Below are 26,498 nucleotides of genomic sequence, written 5' to 3' on the forward strand. Positions count from 1 at the left end.
TTAGAAAATGTATGATAGATAAGAGACAGTTTGAGAGGGTAAGTGTTTTAGGAAATAGTAACTAGTTCTGAGAGCAACAAGCATGAACATGACTAGGTAACACTTTTTTCAATGGCTCCACACAGCTCCTTTCGACTGTTCGCACCACCCAGGATTCTCCTCTCAGTACACCCACAGCCAACAACCTCCTGTCCCAATGCGCCTATACCCCATCACTGCTGTTCCAGAGCCCCCCATATCCCAAGACCATCCTCCCACTACTGCCACATTGAGCAACCTCTCTCACCACTTTCACACTCCAGAAAAACCTGTTTGCTGTTAGCAAATCCTCTCATCATTTAAAAATCAATCAGCTTCTAATTGGCCTGAGCAATCACCGATGTTTTTTCTTTGAGACTGATAAGCCCATGTTTATTGCCCATCCCTGCTTACATTGATAAAAATGTGGTGGGCCTTCTCCTGGAACTGCTGCAGTCTCTTTGATAACAGTACTTCCATAATGTTGTTAGATAGCAAATTCCAGGATTTTGACCCAGTGATGAAGGAACAGTGAAATATGTCAATGTCAGGGTACTGTGTGACATGGAAGGGCAGTTGGAGATGATAGTGTTCTCATGGCCTTTCTGATCTTTTTCCCAGGTAGAGGTCACAGAACCAAGAAGTGCAGGAAACTGTAGGCCATATAGCCTAACAGCTGTCATTGAGAAAATGCTAGAATCCATTATTAAGGAATTTGTAGCAGGACATTTAGAAAATCATAACAGAATCAGACAGAGTCAGCATGGTTTTGTGGGAGGGAAATAGTGTTTGACACATTTATTAGAGTTCTTTGAAGATATAACAAGCAGGGTAGATAAAGGGGAACTGGTAGATGTAGTGTATTTGGATTTCCAAAAGGCATTCAATTAGGTGCCACATAAAAGATTACTATACAAGATGATAGTATTGGGGATAATATATTATCATGGATAAAGAAATAAAAACAAAGTACTGGAAATACTGGCAGCATCTGTGGAAAGAAAAGCAGAGTTAACAGTTCGGGTCTGACAGTTGGGATAAACGGGTCATTTTCAGGTTGACAAATGGAAACTAGTGGAGTGTCACAGGGATCAGTGCTAGGGCCTCAATTATTTACAGTCTATGTTAATGAATTGGATGAAGGGACCGAGTGTATTGTAGCCAAATTTGCTGACGATACAAAGGTGAGTAAGAAAGCAAACTGTGAGGAGGACACAAAGAGTCTGCAAAGGGATATAGATAGGTTAAGTGAGTGGGCAAAAAATTGGCAGAAGGAGGAGAATGTGGGAAAATGTGAACTTGTCCACTTTGGCGGGAATAATAGAAATGCAGTGTATTATTTAAATGGAGAGAGACTGCAGAATGCTGCGGTACAGAGGGATCTGGGTGTCCTTGTACATGAATTACAAAACGTTAGCATGCAGGTACAGCAAGTAATTAGTAAGGCAAATGGAATGTTATCTGTTATTGCAAGGAGGATCGAGAATATAAGTAGGGAAGCCTTGCTATAACTGTACAAGCCATTGGTGAGACTGCAGCAAGCGTACTGGGTACAGTTTTGGTCTCTTTACTTACGGAAGGATATACTTGCATTGGAGGCTGTTCAGAGATGGTTCACTAGTCTCATTCCTGGGATGAAAGGGTTGTCTTATGAGGAAAGGTTGAGCAGGTTGAGCCTATATGTATTGGAGTTTAGAGGAATGAGAAGTGATCTTGAGGGGACTTGACAGGATCGATGCTGGGAGGGTGTTTCCCCTCGTGAGGGAATCTAGAACTAGGGGGGCACAGTTTCAAAATAAGGGGTCTCCCATTTAAGTTGGTGATGAGGAGGAATTTCTTCTCTGAGCATCAGTAGTCTTTGGAATTCTTTACCCCAGAGAGCAGTGGAGGCTGGGTCAATGAATGTATTCAAGGCTGAGTTAGACTGATGTTTGATCTACAAGGAAGTCAAGGGTTATGGGGGCAGGCAGGAAAATGGAGTTAAGGCCACAATCAGATCATCCATGATCTTATTGAAAAGCAGAGCAGGCTCGAGGGGCCAAATGACCTACTCCAGCTCCTATTTCTGATTATATTCTTTTGAAGTAAGCTGGAAAGTTGCTGCAGTACAACCAATATATACATAAGTCTCCACTCTACTCTCATAATAACAGTGTTGATATGACTGTTCCAGTTAAGTTTCTGTTCAATAGGGCCCCCAGGATGTTTATGATGGGGATTTTTTTCTTATTTGTTCAACACTGGCAAAGCCAGCATTTATTGCCATCCCTAATTGCCCTTGAACAGGTGATTGGGTGAGCCAACTACAACTGTGGCTTACCAGGTCATTTCAGAAGGCAGTTAAGAGTCAACCACATTGCTGTAGGTCTGGAGTCACATGAAGGCCAGACCAGGTAAGGACAGATTTCCTGCCCTGAAGAGCGTTCGTGAACCAGATGGGTCTTTACAACAATCTGGTAGTTTCATGATCATTATTAATGTGACTAGCATTTTAGTCCAGATTTATTAATTGAAGTTAAATTTCAGTTGCCGTGGTGGGATTTGAACTCGTGACCGAAGCCTTCATCAGGGCCTCTGGATTACTAGTCCATAACATTATCACTATGCCACCATCCCCCTGATGGTGATGATGGTGCCACTGAAGGTTGATTGCCCTTTTTTCTTTTGAAGATGATGTCTTCTTGGCATTTATGTGGTGCTTTCTGGGTTACCTGCCCCTTTTATTTCAAGCCAGACTGTTGACTATGTCCTTCTATAGGCTTGCATGGGATGTTCAGTAATCAAAGGAATTGTGACTGGAACTGAACACTATGCAATCATCAGTGAAAAGCCCTACTTCTGACTTTATGACAGCAGGAAAGTAATTGATGGAGCAGCTGGAGATGGTTAGGCTAAGGATGCTGCCCTGACAAATACCTGCAGCTATGTTCTGGGGCTGTGATCATACAATCATAGAATAGTATTGTGCTGAAAGAGTCCATTTAGCTATAGAGTCTACACCAGCTCTTTAAAAGATCAATCCCGTTAGTCCCACTCTCCAACTTTTTCCCCAAATCCCTCCAGTTTTATTCTCCTTTAGTATTAATCCAATTCCCTTTTGAAGACGACTGTTGAATCTGTTTTGAAACGGCCGATCAAGCAGTGCATTCCAAATCCTAACCACTTTATTATACAATAAAAAAGCTTTTCCTCATGTCACCTCTGGTTCTGTTGCCAATCGTTTTAAATCTGTGCCTTCTGGTTATTGATCCTTCAGCCACTGGAAACTGTTTCTCATTATTTACTTTAAACTTGTCATGATTTTAAACTCCTCTATCAAATCTCTTCATAGCCTTCTCTGCAGCAAGGAGAACAACCCAGCTTCTCCAGTCTATCCATGTAACTACAATCCCTCATCCTTGGAGCCATTCTAGTAAATCACTTCTATATCCTCTCCAAAGCCTTCAAGTAATTCTTAAAGTGTGGTGCTCGGAATGGGACACAGTAGTCCAGCTGTGACCAACCTATTATTTTATTTCAGCTTAGCATAACTTTATGGCTTTTGAACCCTATTTATAAAGCCAAGAATCCTATATGCTTCATTAGCTACTTTGTTAAACTGTCCTTTCACCTTCAAGGATTTGTGCAAAAACATGCTTAGGTCTCTCTGTCCTTGCACCCCCCCCCCCCCCCTTTAAACTGTTCCATTTACCTTGTATTGTTTTCCTCATTCTCCCTACCAAAATGGATCACTGCACAGTTTTCTGTGCTGAAATTTATCTTCCATTTGTCTGTCCATTCCACCAGTCTATGTCATCAGGAAGTGTATTGCTATCCTCCTAAAGTTTACCAAACATCCATGTTTCATGTCATCTGCAAATTTCAAAATTGAGTCCAAGTCTTTAATGTATATCAGAAAAGCAATGATCCTAGTACTGAACTCTGGGGAACACCACTGCATACCTCCCTGCAGTCCAAAACACTGCCATTCACCACATCTCTCTGTTTTCTATCCTTTGGCTAACTTTATATCCATGCTGCTACTGCCCGTTTTATACTATGGGCTTCAATTTTGCTAACAAGCCTAATACGTGGTATTTTGTCAAGTGCCTTTTGGAAGCCTATAGAGCCAACGTCAACTGCACTGCCCTCATTTAAAAAAAAACTCAATCATGATAGTCAAACACGATTTGCCCTTAACAAAACTGTGCTGTCTCTCCTTTATTATTCCATCCTTGTGCAAGTGACTGTTAATTTTCTCCTGGGTTATTGTTTCTAAAAGCTTCCCCACCACCGACGTTAAATTGACTGGCCTGTAATTGCCAGGTTTATCCTTCTCTCCTTTTTTGAACATTTGTAACATTTACAATCCTCCAGTCCTCTGACACCATCCCTGTGTCTATGTAGGATTGCACCTAGGATGTATCCTATCCAGACTGGGTGACTTATCCAAATTTAAGTACTGCCAGCCTTTCTAGTACCTCCTCTTCACCTATTTTTGACATCCAGTATCCCTGCAAACTGCTCATTTACCATTGTTTTGGCAAAGTTCTCTTTCTTGGTAAATACCAATGATGGATTGGCCTGTGGCAGTCACCATCATCTTCTTGTGCACCATGTATGACTCTATTGCCAAGTTGGTTGCTATTGACTTCAGTTTTACTGGACTGCTTGGTGCCATACTTTGTCACATGCTACCTTGATGTCAAGCACCAGAACTTTCAAACAAGCACCAAGACGTAGCTTGGCTGGTGGTGAGAGGGGCCCTCCCCGTCAGATCCTTCATGCACACCCGAAGTCTCGCCCCCTCCGCACAATGCCCCCGCGGTGGCTGTGGTGGGGAAGAGACGGTCACCCACCTCCTCCTGGAATGTGTCTTCGCAAAGCAGGTGTGGAAAGAGATGCAGTGGTTTTTGTCGAGGTTCATCCCAAGCAGCTCTGTAACACAGGAGTCTGTGCTCTACGGGCTGTTCCCAGGGACGCACACCGAGACAAACATTAACTGCTGCTGGAGGAGTATCAATTCGGTGAAAGACGCCCTTTGGTCTGCCTGAAACTTGCTGGTCTTCCAGCGCAAAAAGTTGTCCACCACCGAATGTTGCAGACTGGCACATTCCAAGGTCCAGGACTACGTGCTGAGGGACGCACTAAAGCTTGGAGCAGCCGCAGCAAAGGCTCAATGGGGAAAGACCACAGTGTAAGGTCCCCCCACCAAGCTGAACTGAGGGGCTGGATCCATGGGAAACCCCTCGAACTGTATCGCTAATATTTTCATTTGCTGTAAATGTAAAACTGTAATTGGCATGACAATTGTGAAATGGAAGGGTTGTGAAGAAACTCATGATAGTATTGAAGGAAACTGATCTCAAACAAAAACAAGAAATGCTGGATTCACTCAGCAGGTCTGGCAGCATCTGTGGAAAGAGAAGCAGAGTTAACGTTTCGGGTCAGTGACCCTTCTTCGGAACTGAAGGAAACTGATCTCCCTTGCAATGTTTGTATTTTTTGGTGCTGTTTGAAACTGTTTGGCAATGTAATTTTTACAGATTTTTATGAATAAAGTATATTTTGGAAATAAAAAAAAAAGCTACCTTAATGTCAAGGGCACTATTCTTACCTCTGGTATTCAGCTGTTTGAAAACTTACCTTTTTATTGTGCTCACCTTTCATTGCGCTCTCACAACTCTGTCTCCTAGGTAAGTGACTCTATTCACCATAGTGCTCACAAACCTGGCAAGGTTGGACCTCTCACCCAACACTGCATTCTAGCGCCTTTACCTTTCTTTCTGACCTTAATAATTGCCGTTTCACTGTTCTTATTTCATCCTCTGCTGCTTCTCAACCCATATAGGCCTCTTTCAAGCCTTTCACTGTCTTCTAGCTGTTCACTTTAAAGCATGAAATATGATTTTACAGAATTTGCCAATTGCGTATCAAACCACCAGGCCCATTTACCAGTTCTTCTATATGCTTCTTAGCCACCTAGAACATTGTCCTCATCATGTTGTGTATCTTGTCTTTTTTTTTAAAGTAAGGGATCAAATTAACTGCATAGTTAATTGACCATGTAATAATAATCAAGATTTTAGTTTCCATACAAAAATGGACATAATTTTCAAACCTAAAAATATCTCAAACACACCCATAGTACGGTGTAATAAAATGCAATTTGACTAATTTGATCACCGTCATGTAGTTGCCTGTAGAATGTATTGTACATTAAATGTGATAAAAGAGCATATTGTCTGACTTGATGTGAGCAAGACTAAGGGACATCTGTGGTCGTGTATTTATGAATGTGCATCTGTATTTATTTATTGTTATATGGGGATATTGCTAACAGGGACAAAATGCCTCCTGGATATTTGGTAATCTGAAAAGGTAATGCATGGTCTTCATCTAGAATTGGGTACATATCCTGGTACCTTCCTCCCATTCAGTAGAGATGGCAAGATGAGTTAGTAAACTTCAGTCTTTCTTGTGACATCTACATCAATACCATTTTATGTTCAGCCAACAGGTAGTGTACTTGATACAATGCAAGATCACTGCTGCCTGTCGTTCCTCCTGTCAGATAAAATGATCTCTGGCATAAACACTTAAATTAGTTTGTTAACAATACTACAATTGCATGAATAATTTTATTTTCTGACATGAAACAGCTGGAGTGTATGGATACCTCAACGTAGAACAATGCAACGCTGAGGAATTTTTGCCGAAATATAAGCCAAGCAGATGGGCAGGAAAGATACGCCAGTACTTTATTGCAGCTGAAGAGATTTTGTGGGATTATGCTCCTGATATTCAAAGCTACATCAACAGGTAGCCTAATTTAACCTTAAAAAAAAATCCAATCCAATGAAAGACTGAAATGGATGGTTTGTAGTTGTTCTTCTGTAAGTTAATGGTGAAGTTTTTGTAATATTTTTCAAATTTTTGTATGTTTTTGTGTGCATGTATGTGCTGAGCAAGACTGCTAAAAATATTATTATCACTTGTAGCCTTTCAGTCTAAATTCAGTATAGAAAGGAAGAATAAAAGTATCCTCTCCTTCCATCTCTATAACATCATCCATCTCCGCCCCTGCCTCAGCTCATCTCTTGCTTGAGATCTTCAAGCATGCCTTTGTTACCTCTATACTTAATACTTGATAAGCAGTGCTGCAATTGAAAGTACTGGTTGGTCTCCCATGGCATTGCACGTAGGAAATCAAGACCAAGGGCACTTTTCAGGTCAAGCAGCGTTAGAAGGCAGGGAGATAATTGATGAGCAGGTTGGGGACAGGAGTCCGAAGGGAAGAAGCGTGGAAATGGGGAGGGAGACTGGGGGAGGAGTGAGGGAAGTGGAATGAGGGGAGAAGGCAAAACTTGGGTGTGGAAGGGCCAGAAGGAGAGGAGAATGGAGAGGTGCAGAGAAAGTTGGTGAAGGGAGGGAAGAGTGAGGTAGCAGGTGGCAGAAAGGAGGCAGGAGGAAGTCAGAAAAGGGAGGCAAAGAAGCAGGAAGGGAAGGGGAATTAGAAAGGAAGGGAGAGCAGGGGCAGGCAGTAAAGGAATAGGGGAGAGCTGCATTAGGCAATACTGGAAGAGGGCAGGAGGAAAGGGGCAGTTTATCTCAGTGGGGGGTTATCTGAGTGCAAATAATGCCGTGGGGGGGGACTAGAATGCTCAGTGGGGAGGGTGGAATGGGGTGGCAGTTGTTAATTTTTCTGCCTCATTAAGAATGTGGGGACAGCACCAAATGTTTGCTGTGATGGGGAGCAGATGTGCTGACTTGATTTTGAGCTCCAGTGGAGTTGTCCGTGTTTGGATTCTGTCTCAATTGTAATGAAGTTACCAGCAAGTTATTCCTCCAAAAGCAGGGTGATTTCAGCAGATATATTCTGGCTGCTTTGGTGTTTTTGTTGAGTGATTTCAGCATCAAGAGCAGGTGGGGGGAGGGGCGGCATGGATCTGTTGGCAGCTGATTTCTGTCTCATCAGGTCTGTGTCTCAATGAGGGGGAACCTGTGCCATAGCTGCCAATTTGTGCTTTCAGTTTGATTGGTTGGTTACTTAATCTCTCTAGGTTATAGAATGTGGCAGCATGAACTCCACAAAAAAGCAGAACAAATAATCTTTCTGTAACATATAGGGCCTAAGATCACACAACTGAGTAGAAGTGAGTGATAGTAACCACTTGCTACACATCATAACACAGCCTGAAGCCTTACAGCTTCAAAATAACATAGAAAAAACACCTGGAGAGATCAGTTAAATAACTGCCAATCAAACATTGTGATCTAAAACCCTTTCCCCCATGTATTATTTTTATCTTTAATTCTCCTTTTATTGTCCTTAGCGATTTTAAATCCAAATATTTGGATCAAGGACCAAACCGCATTGGCAAAAAGTATAAAAAGGCAATTTATGTAGAATACACAGATGTAACTTTCACTGAGCGTAAAGAACCAGAAGGAGAACAAGTCTCTATTTTACAAAACGGAATTGGGACTCCTGTTATAAGAGCTGAAGTCAGAGATATAGTTCAGGTACTCATGTTTAATTAACTATTGTCTTGGACGTTAACAGAGATCAACCTTTTTGTACGGTATGTTTGGATTGTTTTCGGAAATGTAACCTTCAAAAGTAAAATAAAATACACATTCATACATCATTGGCACAGCAGGAGTACGGAATGCCCCATTTAACTACATGATCCTGGGAGAAATGTGTAGCAATAGGAGGATCAGTCTGCTGTTCCATTTTCTTAGTTCAAAAATTCACAACCCTCTTTCTTGCTTTCGCTTTTCATCTTTTTCTTGTCTTTCCCTTTCTGTCTGTCTGTCTCTCAGACCCTGTATTTGTAAATTGAAGGAAAATACTATTATACGGAAATAATTAAAAGTTTTAGGCTGCAAAATTTGGCACTACCGGTGCTGGTTTCATAGAACGATGGCGTATGCACCATTCCAGCTCACTTTTGGGAAGGCCTGCACAGAACACCTTCTTGATGAGGGTGTTAGCACATGTGTTACATCAGTGCAGCAAAAGGATGCAGAGTAAGCAGGTCGTGGCGTAAATCAGCATCTAATGCTGATTTACCATTTACGATCTCACTGCTGTAGTTAACGTCCTGTCTTAACCAAGCACGGCTGAGCATGCATGCAGCAGCATGAGAGCAACCCCACCTGCGATATTTAAAGGGATCATTAACCAATTAGCATTTTAGTTGCTTTTTATTTTCTACTGGCTCTTGCTGAGTTTATGTAAGTACTAGATGTTTGAAGGAGTTCATAAAAGTTGGTAAAGTCTGCAGGGAGTGGTGCTGGATGTTGGGAAGGTGTTGATTGCTACTGCAAGGGTGCTGAGCACACCACTTGCTCCCAGTCGTGGGGGCTAATGTCGCAATCCCCCATGGACTGCAGCGTCAGAGGGAAATGGAGCAGAGACAACAATGAAGTTGAGCTGCCTGCAGAGCGAGGAATGGGAGAAGGGCTCTCAGCAGGAAGTCTTACCCATCCTAGGTGCTTCAGGGAGCACTTTTCCAATCTGACTGGCAGGCAACCATAAGAGTGACAGTGATGGGAGCACAAACGCTGTCATCCTGAGAGAACACCAGGTTTGAGCTCAATGGAGCCACTGCCAATCCCCCAGCACATGCCTCAGCAATCCTTAGTGATCTGCTAGAGCTCAGATTGCTGGGCTGTTGTGAGACCCTGAAAGCCCCTTTGAGCATTGATATCTATAGCCATTATGACAGCAGTCTGAGCCTGCATGGCAACAAGCTGAGGTTTCATGTCTTCAATTTGAGCTTCCACTGCAGCACTGAGACATTGTCTAGTTCCTGCTTGTACTGCAGTAGAAGCTGAAACAACAGCCATCAGATGCTGCATAATGGTCGGGTGTTCTCATGGAGTTGGCCACCACCTCCATGCTAGAAAGAATGGGTTCCAAGCTTTGCCCAAAGCCCTGTGTCAAGTTGGAGCTGGACTCCTCCATGCTCCTCAACAGTGACAGCAGGCTCTCTGACAGGCCTGTCAATGGACCAAGCATTTCTGCGTGCATAGGGGAGATGGTGGCTTAGTGGTAATGCCACTGGGCCAGTAATCCAGAAACCCAGGCTAATTCACTGGAGACATGTGTTCAAATCCCACCAATGCAGCTGGTGAAATTTAAGTTCAATTAATTAATCAGTAAACTCAATCAGTTAATAAAAATCTGGAATTGAAAGCTAGTCTCAGCAATGGTGACCATGAAACTACTGTTGATTCGTTGTAAAAACCCATCTGATTCATTAATGTCCTTTAGGGAAGGAAATCTGCTGTCCTTATCTGGTCTGGCCTGCACATGTCTCCAGACCCACAGCAATGTGGTTGACTCTTAACTGCCCTCTGAAATGGCCTAGCAAGCCACTCAGTTGTACAAAACCTTTGCACAAAAGTTGATGGATTGCAGCAGCAGTTCAAGAAGGCAGCTCACCACCACTTTCTCAAGAGCAATTAGGGATGGGCAATAAATGCTCGCCTTGCCAGCAATGCCCACATCTCATGAAACCTTTTCTTGTATGCCACCCCATGTGAAGTCTTCATTTGAGACCTTTGCAGCAGGACACGTACGTAACCTCGCTATCCTTTACCTCTGCCCTGGCTGCAGGTCATGTACCCTGTGACTCACCAGGTGCAGATCCTGCCTCCATACTATCCTCAAAAGTATTTACTGTGCCCATATCTGAGCTGGTGGCTACAAGTGTGAGAACAAGTGACGTCGTTTCATCATCATCAATCACTTTTTCCTCTTCCATTTCATACTTCTGTACCACTGCTTTGCCAGGATAAAGTTCTTGGATAAGTGAAAGGAGAAAGACACAATGCTAGAGTTGCAATGAGGGTAGGTGGGGAAAGCAGCAGGTGCATGCTTACGCCATATGCAAGCTTGAGAATCAGAAGGGAGTGTCCGATGGGGGAAAGCTGGATATGAGGAGGAGGATTAGATAGAAGCATGCCATCATCTTTGGTCCTTTTAGCCCTGCTGCTGGCCACAGCCTCAGTCACGGTTGCTCCAATGATGACGAGCAACATCTCCTCCATTGGGGTAATAGCATGTAACCATACCTGTTGCTCGCTGATCAGCTGCTGCTACCGTCAGTTGTACAGCACCTTATCCTGGGAGAGAGGGGAGTGTAGTGCAATGTGTTTGGGTGATGTGGCTGTCATGTTGAATAGTTGGCAGTGTGTGCAAGCTGTAAGATGTGGGTGTGAGGTATGAAGCAGTGCTATGCTTGTGTCTGTGAGATGAAGCTCTGATTGTTAAGTATGAGTTGTGATTGATGGAGATTGATGGGGGTGTGGTGCATTGAACAGTGTCTGAGGCTAGTGGTCAGTTGTGGAATATGCCGTTTGATGATGCATTCACAAGCCTTGACTAGTCATGTGAGGTCACTGACCCTCTTTTGGAACCCAGGTCCTCGGGGCTGCACTGCTCGCATTGACCTGCACTATTATCTGCTCCCATTGCCTTCTCTGAGTTTGTCTGAGGGCCTCCTGGCTCCCTGTGTATAATGGACATGTCGACCACCTGTATCAAGGCTGCCAGTGTTGAGTTGGAGAACCTTGGAGACAGTTCTGTGCCATGTTGTGCCATTCCTGTGCCTTTCCCAGGTCAAAGTCATTTTGTGCAATGAATTCCAGGACCTGTTTCGGTCAAAATACACCTTCCCTTGAAAAGATGCAGGCTCACTTTAAGTAGCACAGGCTAGTTTGATCTCATGGTAGCCTCTCATGATTTTTCCACCCCTTGCTCAGGCATCCATCCACTCATTAGCCTGCTTAGCACTGACATCATGTCAATGAGCAGGTTGAATGAAGTCTGCATGTTGCCTGTCTTGGAATGGGCATAAGTTAACCATGCATTGCAATCCCCACACCCGCTTTTGGACATTAACCAATTTCTTTCCCCATTTTGTTCATATCTGCCATGAAATTTATATAAGGAGCCGCAATGTCCACGTGGGTACTATTTTTGACACCTTGCATTTAGGGAATCCTGCCACCTTGTGAAAGCTCCCAATTACAGCAATAACATCCTCAACAAACACTTGTACCGCAAAAGGACAGACAAGGCCCTGCTTTTAATATTTCACTTTAATGTCAGTACCTCCAACAGTGTATTACTATCTCGGCATTTATATGGTGTCCTTACTGTATTAAAGTGTCAGCCTAGATTATTGTGGGATTGGGGGGGGGTTGGGGGGGGAGGCGCAGCGAATATCTGCAAGGTTTCTTCTGATCATCTGCCATAAAAAAGTGACTAAATCAGCTGATGTCATGCTGGCCATCAAGGATAAGGCTGCAACAAGTGTACAGTTTTGAATGAATATTTTAAAGTTTGAGAGGTGGCACTGTCAGGAGCATTGGTAACTGGAGGACACAGATTTAAGATATTTGGCAAAAGAACCAAAGGGAAGGTGAGAGTTGTTTTTTACACGGTGAGTTATTATAATCTGGAATGCACTGCCTGAAAGGCTGGTGGAAGCAGATGCAATGGGAACTCGAAAAGGAGTCACAGGGCTATGGAGAAAGAACAGAGGAATGGAACTAATTGGAAGGCCCTTTCAAAGAGCTGGTACAGCACAATGGGCCAAATAGCCTGGTCCACTGCTATAAGATTCTATGAAGCGGGGTCAGACATGATTAGTAATACAAAGATTTCACTTTATCACAGCTGATAACACAGCGTATGCCTTCGGTTACAAACATGCTAAGGTGTCTTGGAAGACACTATAACAGTCAACAATTTCTTTTAATGATTGCCTCTTTTTCCTGTTTTGCAGGTATATTTTAAGAATATGGCTAGTCGACCCTACAGCATCTATCCTCATGGTATAACAGTCAATAAAGAAAATGAAGGTACTAACTACCCAGGGAACACCACAGGTAAAATTACTTTATTTAAAGTCTTTACAAAATTATTATTTGAAATGAATATTCTCAAACAGTTTAAGTTGATATACATTGTCATACTATAGTGTGCTGTGGCCACATTCTGGGAATATTGTTGTTTGAGACCTGCCTAAATCATTTTATAGCCAATTTAAAAAAATATTTTCCAATCGTTTTTTCTAAGTTTTACTTTTAGTATAAAATATGGAGAAAATAAGAGGGGGGTGTGGGGGGAGGTGGGGGGGGGGGGGATTGAACCCAGATAAATTCTGAAAAATCAGTTGTTAAAAAATCGTTTTCTTTTGAACATTGCTGAAACTCAAGACAACAAGAAAGGTACTTAAATATCTACAACCAAGTAAATAACAACCCACTATTATTTTCACAGTTCACAGACCCCATTTTTATGGAGCTTACCATCAGATTCTCAACTAATCACGATAATTTTTTTAAAAATTTATAATTAAATTGAAAGACTATGGCGTCATGATACCAGGACTCTAACAGTTCATAATTTACTGTTTTTAAAAAAACAGAGGGAGATGCAGGATTGAGAGGTATACATAGAACAGCGATGATCTTTGTAAGGGATATTAGTCCTGGGCATGGAACACTTTCCAGTGACATCAACAAGCACACCTAAGTCAGATACAACATAGACAGTTGCAAAGTAAAACTCTGCTACTCCTCAACAGTGTAACTATAGCCATGGAAGAATGTCCCCACTGTGCTAGAGTGACTATTTTCTATTTTCAACATCAGTTATCCTTCTCATTAAGATTGCCAATGGCAGATGTGTGCTGCAAAAAATGACCACTAGGAACTGGGCTGAGACTTCCTGAGCTCATTTGACATGGGACTCTTGTAGCCAGCAAAATTAGGAAACTTTTAGTCTGGATTGAAATCGAACTCTGGCCCCAAGGCTGACAAAAGATGTGCTACCCTCTGTACTGCATAGACCCAGTAGAAATGAAACTTAATGAACTCAGTGCAATTCTTTCGCAACCTGCTTTAGAGAGCAATATGGTCCTTCATTTTGGTTAACATAACTAGCTAACCTCAGGTGGGTATTTTTATTCTCTCTATGCAGTTGGTAAACATTTGCACAATGAAAATATCCTTAAAGGAAAACTGTGCATCAAATTGTATTGTAACTGGTAGAGCAATTGATACCAAGATTTTACCAAGAATAATCTAAAGCAAAAAAAATTATCTTGTAAAGCTTTTAAAGATAGAAGCAGACCAGTCTTTCTGTTTGTGTCTTTTTGAGTGGGGGGCCTGTGCAGTGTACAGTTGCATCTCCCTACTGACCTTTTGATTGCACTCCATTTCTAAGGCAGCAGAAGGCACAAACAGAGTTGCAATAGGCATAACATCAGGAGGTCCACAAGATCAACTCACCTGGAGAAAGGGTGAGGGGAAATGGTCTCCCAGAAAAAGGATATAAAAGGGGCTGAAAACAGTTCTTAACTCTATAATCATTCAGGATATGGATGAAATTATCAAATAGTTCATGGGATACCATGTATTCTGTGTTGTAGGGAGTTGGGATTGTTATCTGTATCTGCCCTGGTCCAACTATTCAATGACTATAATGTTCTACATTAATTCTGCAGCTTCCAAGCAACAGGTTGATCCTGATCAAATGTACAATTACATTTGGATTGTTTCTGAAGATGTTGGACCAACATCGTTGGACTCCAGGTGCCTAACAAGACTATATCATAGTGCTGTGGATATCACACGGGACATTGCTTCAGGACTTTTTGGACAACTTTTAATCTGCAAGGGTCAATCGCTAGATTTCAGGAATTTACAGGTAAAGTAGCATTAATCTGTTAGCTATGAGAAAGCCATCTTTTATTTTACACATTCTAACTGATTTGCTGTGGCATTACTCGTAGTAAGTAATAGTATTTGCTCTTTTATAATGAAGTGTTCTATCAATATCAGAACCACTGATTTACATCAGGTAGCAGCACTACAGGTTGGGAGCATTGAGAAGGTGGTGTGGAGTTGGTAGGGCACAATTCTTTATAGGAAAATTGCAGAAGGGGAACCTGGAGCTTAGCAGAAATGGAGGAGTCCTGGAATTTGGTAACGCTGAGAGGATTGTGCTGGGATTTGACCCTATTTAAATTGGGGAGGTGGGGGGGTCCTGAGTTTTGCAACACTTGGGATGGGGCTCTTGAGCTTTGGGATTACAGGGATGAGAGAGTTTCTGTGGTTTAGCAGATTGAGAAAACCATAATGCTGAATTCGACAACCTCATTGTGGTCCAGGTTCAAATCCCCTGACAACAACCAGAAATATTCACCTCTGAATCTGACACAGGTACTTAACTCAACTGAGACAAGTTTGTCCTGATTATAATCAGTCATCTGCTCCTACACTATTCCCTGCCTTCGCTGAGGGACTGCTGGACAGCAGGAAGTGCCCGGAGCTGGCACAGATAACAAAGAGGGTCTCTCGTGGTGATGCAAATTTGTATTATCCAACCTCTCATCTCAAATGACTATAGATTGTTTAGCAACGTACAGGTCCAGGCATTTGCCACATCAATACCCAGGGTGTATGAATTTGAAAGGCCATCTACAGCCTCAGGAAAGGAGGTGTTAGATCACTCCCATTGTTAAAGGTGCATACTGATACACAGCAGCCATCCACCTCACTTCCCCTTTCCATAGGGGAAACACTTAACTGCTTTGTAACTGTGTGCTTCTGACACACATTGTAGGCTGTCACAAAAGGGAAGCACTAGAGTAAAACAGCTGCTCAAACACAGATATGGTTAATGAAGTTTGCCTCAACTGGAATTGTAGGGTATAGTTTAGGAAAAATACACATTCATGTCATTGAGGAGCAAAGCATTCCTCTTTGTGTGTCCAAATAAAGATTGGGTAAACTGAAAAGAAACTGTTTTTCTTCGCGTATTAGACACAAGGGGGCAGTGGGGGGGGGGGGGGGGGTGGTGGGGGAGGGAGGGAGTTTTATGCTCTCCCCATGCCGGGTTTGGAGGCGGGGAGAGAATAACAGCGGGTGGTATGGTGGCGGGGGGTGGGGGGCAAATGAAAGGGAATGAGAGAGAAAATGGAGCACTACAGACCTGTTAATTTGACTTCAGTGGTAGGGAAAAAGTTAGAATCTATTATAAATGATGTGATAACTGGACACTTGGAAAATAATGCTATGATTGGGCAGAGTCAACATGGATTTATGAAAGGGAAATCATGTTGGACAAACCTGTTTGAGTTTTTTGCAGATGTAACAAGCAGAGTAGATAAGGGGGAACAAGTGGATGGTGGTGTATTTAGATTTTCAGAAGGCTTTTGATAAGGTCCCACACAGGAGATTAGTAAACAAAATTAGAGCACATGAAATTGGGGATAATAACTAGTATGGATTGAGAAATGGTCAATGCACAGATGACAGAGAGTAGGAATAAACAGGTAATTCTCAGGATGGCAGGCTGTTAGTAGTGGGGTACCGCAGGGATCAGTGCTTGGACCCCAGGTGTTCACAATCTATATCAATGATTTGGATGTGAAAACCAAATGTAATATTTCCAAATTTGCTGATGAGACAAAACTAGTTGGGAATGTGAGTTGTGAGGAGGATGCAAAGAGGCTTCAAGGGGACTTGGACAGGCTAAGTGAATGGACATGAACGTGGCAGATGTAATATAATGTGAATAAGTGTGAAGTTATCCACTTTGGTAGAAAAAAACAAAGACAGAGTATTTCTTAAATGATGAGAGGTTGAGAAGTGTTGATGTCCAAAGGCACCTGGGTGTCCTTGTTCATGAGTCACTAAAAGCTAGCATGTAGGTACAGCAAGCAATTAGGAAGGCAAATGCTATGTTGGCCTTCATCGCAAGGGGATTTGACTACAGGAGTAAAAATGTCTTGCTGCAAGTGTATCGAGCCTTGGTGAGACTGCAGGTGGAGTGTTGTGTACAGTTTTGGTCTCTTTATCTGAGGAAGGATATATTTGCTCTAGAGGGAGTGCAACAAAGGTTCACCAGACTAATCCCTGGGATGGTGGTATTGTCTTATGAGGAGAGATTGAGGAAACTGGGCCTGTATTCTCTAGAGTTTTGAAGAATGAGAAGTGATCTCATTGAAACTTAGAAAATTCTTACAAGAGGTGACAGGGTGGATGTAGATAGGATGTTTCCCTAGAAGGTGAGTCTAGTACCAGGGGACATAGTCTTCGAATAAGGAGCAGGCCATTTAAGACTGAGATGAGAAGGAATTTCTTCACTCAGAGGGTGGTGAATCTTTGGAATTCTCTACCCCAGGCGGCTGTGGAAGCTCAATCATTGAGCATGTTCAAGACAGAAATCAATAGATTTCTGGATACTAATGACATCAAGGGATATGGGGATAGCACGGAAAAGTGGTGTTGAGGTAGATGATCCGCCATTAACGGCCTACTCCTGCTCCTATGTTCTCACCACCATCCAGCCTCCGCCAAAACTTAGTCCAGGGTGGGAAGGCCGATGAATGGTCTTCCTGCCCTGCTGTCAATTGAGGCCCTTAACTGGGCAATTAACTCTAATTAAGGACCGCATCTCACCACAGCCACAATTAGCCAGGGGGCGGGCAGCCCAGTCGCCATACAGGAAGCATGGCATGGAAAATTGTGCGGGCTGCTTCCTGGCACCGGGGGAGCGGGAGGGGGAGGGTTTGGTGGGGGCCCTCATTAAAAGGCATTTAGTGCCTGAACGAAGGACCCGGCATTGGGAAGAGGGGACCCCGCTGTGGACCACCCCCTTGTGGACCACCCCCCTGTCCTTGCTACCGATTTTTATTCCCGCCCTCCCCTGCGACCCCCACCCTGCGAGACCCCTTCCGCCGTAACCTACCTGAGGCCTGGTTCCAGCGACGCTCCATAGCCTCTAGTGGGTTCACTTGTAGCAGCCACCGCCTCCAATGGTGACACTACAGCTGCCTGCCGATCAGAGGCCAGCAGCTCTGCAAGGACAGGACTTCCGGAGATTAGGTCCTTGATTCCATAGAAGGCCCTCCACTGTCCATTTAAGTGCCTAATTGGCACTAAATTCGGCGGGCCTTCCACAGAAGAGGTGACACAGGGATCTCGGCGTCAGTTTCTCCGGACATCAAGACTCCCCGCCACCAGGATAAAGTTACCCCCATTCAGTCAGCTGTGGTGCATGGAATATAAGTGAAGGTGACTTCAATGAGAGCCCCTTTATGATTCTTGTAGAGTGATTGAATGTTATCATGATGTGTACAATATATCTTCACTTAAAGAATAATGAGTACTAGTTATAAATATTGCCCAAAATTGACCTACTTGAAGTTTTACACTTCTACACTTTGAGTGCTTAAAGTAGGTTAATTTTAATCAAATTTGCTGATCGCATTTCCTCCTCCTAGTCAATATATGAACTTTAACAAGGTCCATGGACTATGGAAGATATAACAGCTGAGCCTGATCCTGTCCTCACCTTGTTTTTCTTTGTGTGTGCGCATGCTTGCACACTTTCCAGCATTGGACTGATACCATCCTGGTCTGTATGGTTCAGTTTCACACCAGGCACTTAATTTATTGTCTGAGCCATTGAAGGAATCTATTAAGTGGTTTTCAAAATTGGATGTGTTTTCCTATTTTCTGTGAACTTTAATAATATCCAAATCAAAAGAAATTTCTTTGATTATTGACATTCTTGAAGAAACTAAAAAAAAAAACACAACAAAAACAAGAAATGCTGGATTCACTCAGCAGGTCTGGCAGCATCTGTGGAAAGAGAAGCAGAGTTAACGTTTCGGGTCAGTGACCCTTCATCGTCCGAGTCCAGTGCAAAACCCACAAGTATTCATCGTCCGTCCTCCGCAAAGCAATGGTAGGCGGGCGGATCCGAAGAAGGGTCACTGACCCGAAACGTTAACTCTGCTTCTCTTTCCACAGATGCTGCCAGACCTGCTGAGTGAATCCAGCATTTCTTGTTTTTGTTTCAGATTTCCAGCATCCGCAGTATTTTGCTTTTATAAAAAAAAAACACATGGGCCTAATAAAAACCACAGGCCCAAAATCCTGGCATAAGTACCAGGATGTGCCCAGTTGTGACCTTTGGTGGTGACACTGCCAAAGTATACAGGTCAAAGCAAGATCACACCCTTTGAATATCAGTGGTGGTTGCCCACATCAATCGGGGCACATCTTTGCCCCCCTATATAAGGGGACTGAAAAATCTTCAAAAGTTCCAAACAGCTTCAAAGCTCCAGAACAAGCACTAGACCTAAACCCACTAGGTGGGCCCCACATTCACTTATTCGCAGACAGCAGCAATGCTCCCTTTAAGCTACGCAAGTGCGCAGCAATCGGGAATGTGCCATGCAGGGAACATACAGGCTGTGCACAGACAGCGATCCCTTTAAGATGTGTGCATGCATGACCGTACAGCAATCTTCAAGGGGCTGCACAGTTGAAGAAACAGGCCATGCATAGTGTCATGATCCTGTAGTTTTTTATTCGGGATATGCGGTTTACCTTTAAGGCTTGCAAGGGATCAGTATTGCTTTAAGAACCAGCAACCCTCAGGAGTTATAGGAAGGTGCATTTTCGTTGCCTTAGAAACAGCCATTTGGAGACGACGATTCAAAGGGTGCATTCTCGATACCTGGAAATGGCCACTGGGAGTGAGCCTGATGCAGTACATTTGTTTCAATTCAGTTTGAACTGGCTTTTAGTGAGACAGTTTGTTCTAACAGACAAACTGACACAGAGGACACAGCTGTGATGAGCACACCTGAAAAAGAGCTCTCAACCATTTAAACTGAAGGAAGAGGATTTTAGTCTGTTTTATTATCATCTCTCAAAATTCTAAGAAAAAGTCAAGCCAAAACAGAGATCTCTGGTAATTTACATTGAAGAAAGGGAAGTTAGACTGTGACAATCTTTTATCTCTCAAAAACTCTAAAGTCAGATTGATTTCTGTTGAAAGTGTTTGCAAGTCTTTAATTGTTGAAATTCGCTGGAGAAGGAAAGCAACATCCTGTGAGGACTTTCAGCGACATTGGACTGTAAATTTGCAAGGACTCTCATTTTTTCTATTTTAAATGTTGTTTATATCTTCATAGTGTTTAAGAATTTAGTTTGTCTAATTAAAGAGTGAATTTATTGATTTAAAGACACCTGGTTTTGTTAGCCTTATTTGGGGGATTAATAGATGGTACAATTTGGTTGGGTCTTTCTTTAATTTGGAATGTTTTAAATGATATGTTAGGCGATCTGTGGAGTGACGGGATTGAATTATCAGTACTCAGAATCGTATATTTTGATTGGGGGCTTTGTCAGGAGCGGTCGGTCATAACAATAGCAAAGGGAAATTAGAGGGAACATTGAACAGTATGTTTTCTATCAATTGACACGAAGTCCACCAATGTGACACCAGGCTGGGAGTGAGTTAACACATTCTGGAAATCTAATTCCCCACTCACAAACCATCTAATGCTGGTGTTCTTGTTTAGAGTTGGTAGAGGTTCTATGCCGGCCAAGGAATCGTGGGATGTGAGATATCCAACCCCATCCTAATGCGTAGCTATTCCATGGCATTTCTGCCGTGCTTTTGGAAAGATTGCACTCAGAGATTTTGGCCTCCTTATGTTTTTAATTATGTTATGAAAGTACTGCTACTTAAGTGCTAAAATGTTGGATTTTCCTCTGCTATACAATCCAATTTTAGAAAATAAAAGAAATTTGGTAAGGGACCCTACCACCACATCTCTATCCTTACCACTGCCGACCTGGCCGTCCCCCATTCCTCAACCACAGGGCAGTAGATTTCATGGGCCCAGACTGCATTACTAGCTTTCATGAGCCGAGTGACATATAGAAAGAAGGATATTAAAAGACAAGTGGGGGAGCAGAGGTCTGGGCACAGGTTTCCACCCACATTTCCTCCCAATTCCACCTCCGCCACCAGGAGAAGGGTTTGTAGTACACCTTGAGACAGTAGCACCAACCCTACTTGAGAATGTTGGAGGGTACGGGACAAGTAGTGAGATCCATTTCCTCTTTTAATTCCCCTCCTTCTATATGTCAATCGGCTATGGAGAGTTTGGCCATTGTTTCTAAGAAAAAGACTCTTCAGGCTCTCTACCTGTATAATGCAGGAGGATGTCACACTGGTGTCTTTATCCTTACTTGCAGCAGTGGACTCCTTCTTGGTGGTGAGGAGCCCTCACCTAGGAAAATGTGTCAGTCATGGTGGAGTCAGATTTAAAGGCAGAAATCTCGCTCTGACCTTCCCCCAGCATTGATCCTGCCCCAGAGGAAAATCCAGCCAAAATTATCATATTGGAATCTCTGAAGATCTTCTGGCATTTTATTTTATCTGATTTAGATAAGAGTGGATCAAGAGCAACCCATCATATTTGCAGCGTTTGATGAGAACCAAAGCTGGTATATTGATGAGAACATTCAGTCATGCCTGGATCCTTCCAGTGTTGACCCCACAGATCCTGAATTTTACGAATCAAACATCATGTACAGTGAGTAAAGGTGCACTGGTTATCCTCCTCCTTCAGGTTAACAGGTTATTTAAAATTCATAGGTGATTAGATCAGTAACTGATTTCAGGATCCAAAAGAAGTGCTACGTGTCTTAATAGACTCGACATTCAACATGTCCAAGCAATGCAGAACAATTACCAACAAAGGCAATAGAATGTTGAACTATGTAGTCAAACCAGCCACTCTTAGCTGTTTCAAGGCAGCACGTAAAATTTTCAATCCCCTTCGCTCCAGTGCCATGCTCACATTGTACACGGGTGTTGCATTCAGACAACTTCAGTGGGCATGCATCTGATTCTGGTTGCTGGAATGGATTGGTAAGTGGAAGATCCAGCCTGACAAATTACAGGGGCTACTGGTCCCATTGCATTTCCTTGCCATGGTTTCCTGGGGTTGTGCAATTCTGGAGCATCTTCAGGGTAATTGAAATCACGCTCCTTGCTGTTTGAAATCAAATGTCTCTGGGGCACTCACTGTAGTTCGTGCAGTTGAAGTTTGTTAAAACATCAGGAATTCCTGATAAGATTATCATCTTCTACAATGAACAACCTCCTCCCTACACTTTGTTTTATTTATGCTTTCCCTCCCTTTAAAGGAGAAGCAAAGAAAGCATTTATTTTGGGTCTCAGTATTTACCTAAAAATGGCTAGGAGATTACAATGGCAAATTTGTGTCCAGTTGTCAGAGACAGAATATATAATTTTTTGCTGCCGTCAGTATCCACAGCAACATCAAACACTCCCAGGTAAGAGTATAGATAGCGTGGGCTAGATGAACATTAAAGCTACTTCTATCCAGGCATCAACATACCATAATTCCAACCTCTGAAAACCACCTTCTAACGGACCAGTATAGATTTCCCTCTTCCATTGATCTTCTATTTGACCAACTTATTTCCCTTAGAACCCGGAGGGCTGTTAAGAAGAGAATTCAGAGAAATAAGACTCCTAATTCATTGTTCTGGGTTGGATTCAAATTCAAGATCCAGAGATGAAAAAATAGTGCAGTAACCTACTGAACCATTCCCCTCCCCTAAGGACTGAGCATTTTAAGCTATTATGTTTCAAATTACCAATCATTCGTAAAACAATAATTTTAGCCACATTTTAACCTTAGCATTTATATTCTACTATATACAAATTAATGTTTAAACAATTCTTATTGAATGTTTTCAGCAATAAATGGTCTTGTGTACGAAAGCAAAGAAGCTGTACCATTATGTGAAGGAGACGTCATATACTGGCATGTTTCAACCATTGGTGCCCAAGATCGCATTCAAGCAATTTACTTCCATGGGCACACCTTCAAACACAGAAAAATAAATGAAGATGTAATACACCTCTTCCCTCTAACTGGTGAAACTCTAACCATGCAGATGGATAGTTTGGGTGAGTGTCATTTGTACTGTATCCCTGTAAAGACTCTATTTTACCAGATCATTTACAAATCTGCACAATTGAAAAATTGGTAACCAAGCTGTTCTGGTCCTTATGACCACAGAGTGATTCACTATGTTTAACATTAAAACAGCACCACTCCTCAGCCTATCTTTGTAGTTTCAAAAGAAGTTAAAACAACAACAAAAATTCCTTTACAAAAAAAATTGTTTTGCATGCATAAGTTTTTCAGAAAAGGAACAAAATAATTGCTGCTTTTGCATTTCTGTCTTAACTGGAAGCAAGAAAGCGCAAGGTAATGGGCCGCCCTACAAAAAGGGTGCAACTAAGCCATAGTGAGAGAGTTAGGAGAGGTAACTGAATGCTTGGTCAAAAAGGTGGGTTTTAAGAAGGATTTTAAATGCGGGTAGCGAAGTAGAGACAGAGAGATTTAGGGAGGATATTCCATAGAAAGAGTTTGAGATAGCTGCACAAATGTTGGTACGAAAGGAAGGCCAGAATCAGAGGACCAAAGGATGCAAGAGTAGATGTGAGGTTGAAGAAGGTTTAAAAGGTAGAGTGATGCAAGGCCATGGAGAGGTTTGAAGTTGTGGATGAGGGATTAAAACTTTTTAGGAGACATGGGTCCAGTGTAAATGAGCAAGTACAGAAGTGATGGGCAAGCAGGACTTAGTCTAGGACAGGATATGGCCAGCTGCAGCCTGCAAGGACTTTGAAGAATTCAAGGTCAAAGGTGAAAAACATGGATAAAGGTTTCAGCAGCAGCAGGAGTGATGTAGGGGCAGAGTTTGAAGCAGTTTCCAACAATTTGATTAACACTCCCTCTATAAGTGGGGGAACTGTAATAAGAAAAGACCTTACACCCATCACTATTGCCTTCAGTTTTAATGCCACAGAACTTTTCTAGATTCCTACAGGGGACGCATTAGGAGTCAGTTACTTTGGACCATATGTTTGATAATTTTATCAAAGATTTAAGGGAATAAAAAGGGATATAAACATAAAATGCACTGATGGACTATTCATCCATGTTTAGTGCTGCTAAAATGATTGCTTCTGTCCGAACACTGATGCAATTCAAATCAGGTAGTTTGATCACAGCCTATCCTCTGTTCCTGAGCACCATACTTGATTTTTATGCTTATATTGTGATACTGTATATTGTTTCACTGCTATCATTTTATTGTCGTTACTGTGATAAGATACTTTGGTTTTCTGCTGTTCCTGTGATATTGTATTTTGTTTTGTAGGTGAATGGCTTCTTGGAACTTTAAGTTCACAGCAGGAGTCCTATGGTATGAGGATAAGAATTAAAGTTTATCGATGTGGGGATGAAGCTGTTGCATATCCATTAGTTTTCTATAGGATTGAATATGAAGCAGACCAAGTGTTGGTGGAGGTAAGTGAGGAAGCCAGTGAGGAAATCGATGAAGATACATTTGAAATTCTGAAAGAACTTGGATTGCGATCATTCAAAAACCCCCAGGAAATGGAAGAGAAAGAAGATATTCTCCAATTTATTGAGTCCGAACCTGATGTTACAGGGGAGCTCAACACTAATATATCCGAGGAGCAAGGCTCATTGACTGGCAGCCAATTGCATTCAAATGTAAATGGAACTCCAAGTAAAACATTCTTCGATGCAAACAGACTGATCAGTTTACTGAACAAAAATATACCAGATGACTTGGAGTATGATATGGCTGAAGATGAACTTGAACAAGCTGAGAAAGTAAGTGAAAGTACATCTGAAGAGCCATCAAAAGAAGAAGCACTCTATGCGATAGCACAAATAGATGAAACGTTATTATCCAATTCACATGTGCTGAATTTCACATCCACAGATGCTCATTTAAAGCAAACTACACCAGATATGATGGAGGAAGATATTACAATGGAGATTTTTGGAGAAGACTATAAAGCAGAGAATGACAGTAGTGTACTTCAAGATTCTGTGCTAAGGTCTGCTGCCAAAAATACCAATTTCATATTTAATGTGAATGACAAGGATATTCTGGTTAATCACACTGTGAAGAACAAAAGGAGTTTAGAAGACGTTCCTGTATCAGCATTAAAGCAAAGTGATTTTCGTATAACTGCAGAGAACGTCAGTTATGTCAATGTTAATGATGGCGAAAGAGAAGAGGAATCTGATCTGATCCCACACGACAATATCACAGAAACAATTAGTCAAGGTGACAAAGCTGAAGATTTCATCGCACGAGAGGGTGAAGAAGTTGTCAAAACACATGCTGGCAGTGAAATAGGTGGCAGACAGAAGACCAACAAAGAAAAAGGAAATGCAGCTAAAACACAAATAGGTGTGGAGTTAGGACTGATTGATGAATCACCGTTACTTGCACAGACTCAGACAGTTGAGCCTCAACACAGCTCTAACTTTACAGAACAGGCAAATGCCATCCAACGTTGTTTGGATGAAGATTGTACCCTTCATGAAACAATTACAGTGTCAAATGACAAAGGCACAAAAACGAAACATCCAGCTACTTCATCAAGACAGAGTGCAGCAGCTTCTCCGCAAGCAACTAACTTTTCAGTTGGTTATGAACAAAATCAAACTAACTCTAATACACATAATAACAGCACAAGTAAAGTGACAGCTGATAGTGAAAATGTTAATTTATTCAATCAAGTGTCTGGTGAGGTTGTGGAACATTTCACAAATACCTCAGAAGGAGCAAGTATGGAGAGCAGCAAAGATTCTGAAAAGGTATTTATTTACTTAAAGAAACATTTAAAAGGTAACCGTAGGGTTCGGTTTCAGGGAACACCTCTAAAACCTGAAGGTCGTCATTTGACATACCAAGTGGAGAAAAAGGGCGTTAGTGTTGCAAAGCTAAAAAATTTGAGACGATACATAAAGCTCACAACACAGAGCAATTCTACAAAACAACTCAAAACTGTAGAAAATGCTCGAAGGCAAGCTGCAGTTGAAATGATGTTGAAGCACAGAAAATTATTTAAGAAACAAATGTCACCTAGAGGATTCAAGCCTGGTTTAAAACAAAGAACACATTTTCCTTTAGGAAAAAAACATATGTCACCAAGAGGATTTCAACCCAAACCTAAATATTCTACAATTTATCAGGATGACACCTCGAACATTATTATAGTAGGCATTCCAAAACGCAACAATGGAGTCACTCTTGATTATGATGAATATATCGCAAATGTGGAGGTAAACCCTCTTGGAGCTGCTAGAAAACTGGATGATGAGGAGACAGATTTAGATACCATGAGCCCTTATAAGTATGACAGCCGAACTCATTCAGATATGTCCCGGGATCCAGAAATGATCGTTGAGCATTACTTACGCAGTCACAGTGAGACTGTGAGACGTTACTTTATTGCTGCAGAAGAAGTTTTTTGGGACTATTCCAGAAATACAATGTAAGTATAGAGTTTTTCACCATTTTGGATTTTTGTTTAAAGTAATTTATAGGGTTCCAGCATGGAAGGAGGCCATTTGGCCCGTCGTGACCATGCCAGCTCTCTACAAGAGCAACTCAGCTAGTCCCACTCCCTGCCCTTTTACTTTGGCAGTCCAAATTTTTTCTCTTCAGATGCTTATTCAATTCCATTTTAAAAGCCATGATTGAATCTGCCTCCACCACATTCTCATGCAGTA

General features: G+C 42.2%; 1 protein-coding gene across 2 annotated transcripts in view; it reads left to right on the forward strand.

The window, feature by feature from the left end:
- Positions 1-26,498, forward strand: part of f5 (coagulation factor V) — a 106,362-nt gene that overhangs the window by 27,876 nt on the left and 51,988 nt on the right. For both annotated transcript variants that reach the window (XM_068040679.1, XM_068040677.1), the window contains exons 7-13: positions 6,660-6,819; positions 8,334-8,523; positions 12,804-12,906; positions 14,529-14,731; positions 21,284-21,431; positions 22,628-22,840; positions 24,100-26,260. In XM_068040679.1, the coding sequence (XP_067896780.1) occupies positions 6,660-6,819; positions 8,334-8,523; positions 12,804-12,906; positions 14,529-14,731; positions 21,284-21,431; positions 22,628-22,840; positions 24,100-26,260 (3,178 nt within the window). The remainder of the gene's footprint in view (positions 1-6,659; positions 6,820-8,333; positions 8,524-12,803; positions 12,907-14,528; positions 14,732-21,283; positions 21,432-22,627; positions 22,841-24,099; positions 26,261-26,498) is intronic.

The sequence above is a fragment of the Heterodontus francisci genome, chromosome 10, assembly GCF_036365525.1.
Source record: "Heterodontus francisci isolate sHetFra1 chromosome 10, sHetFra1.hap1, whole genome shotgun sequence".
NCBI classification, from domain to species: Eukaryota; Metazoa; Chordata; class Chondrichthyes; order Heterodontiformes; family Heterodontidae; genus Heterodontus; species Heterodontus francisci.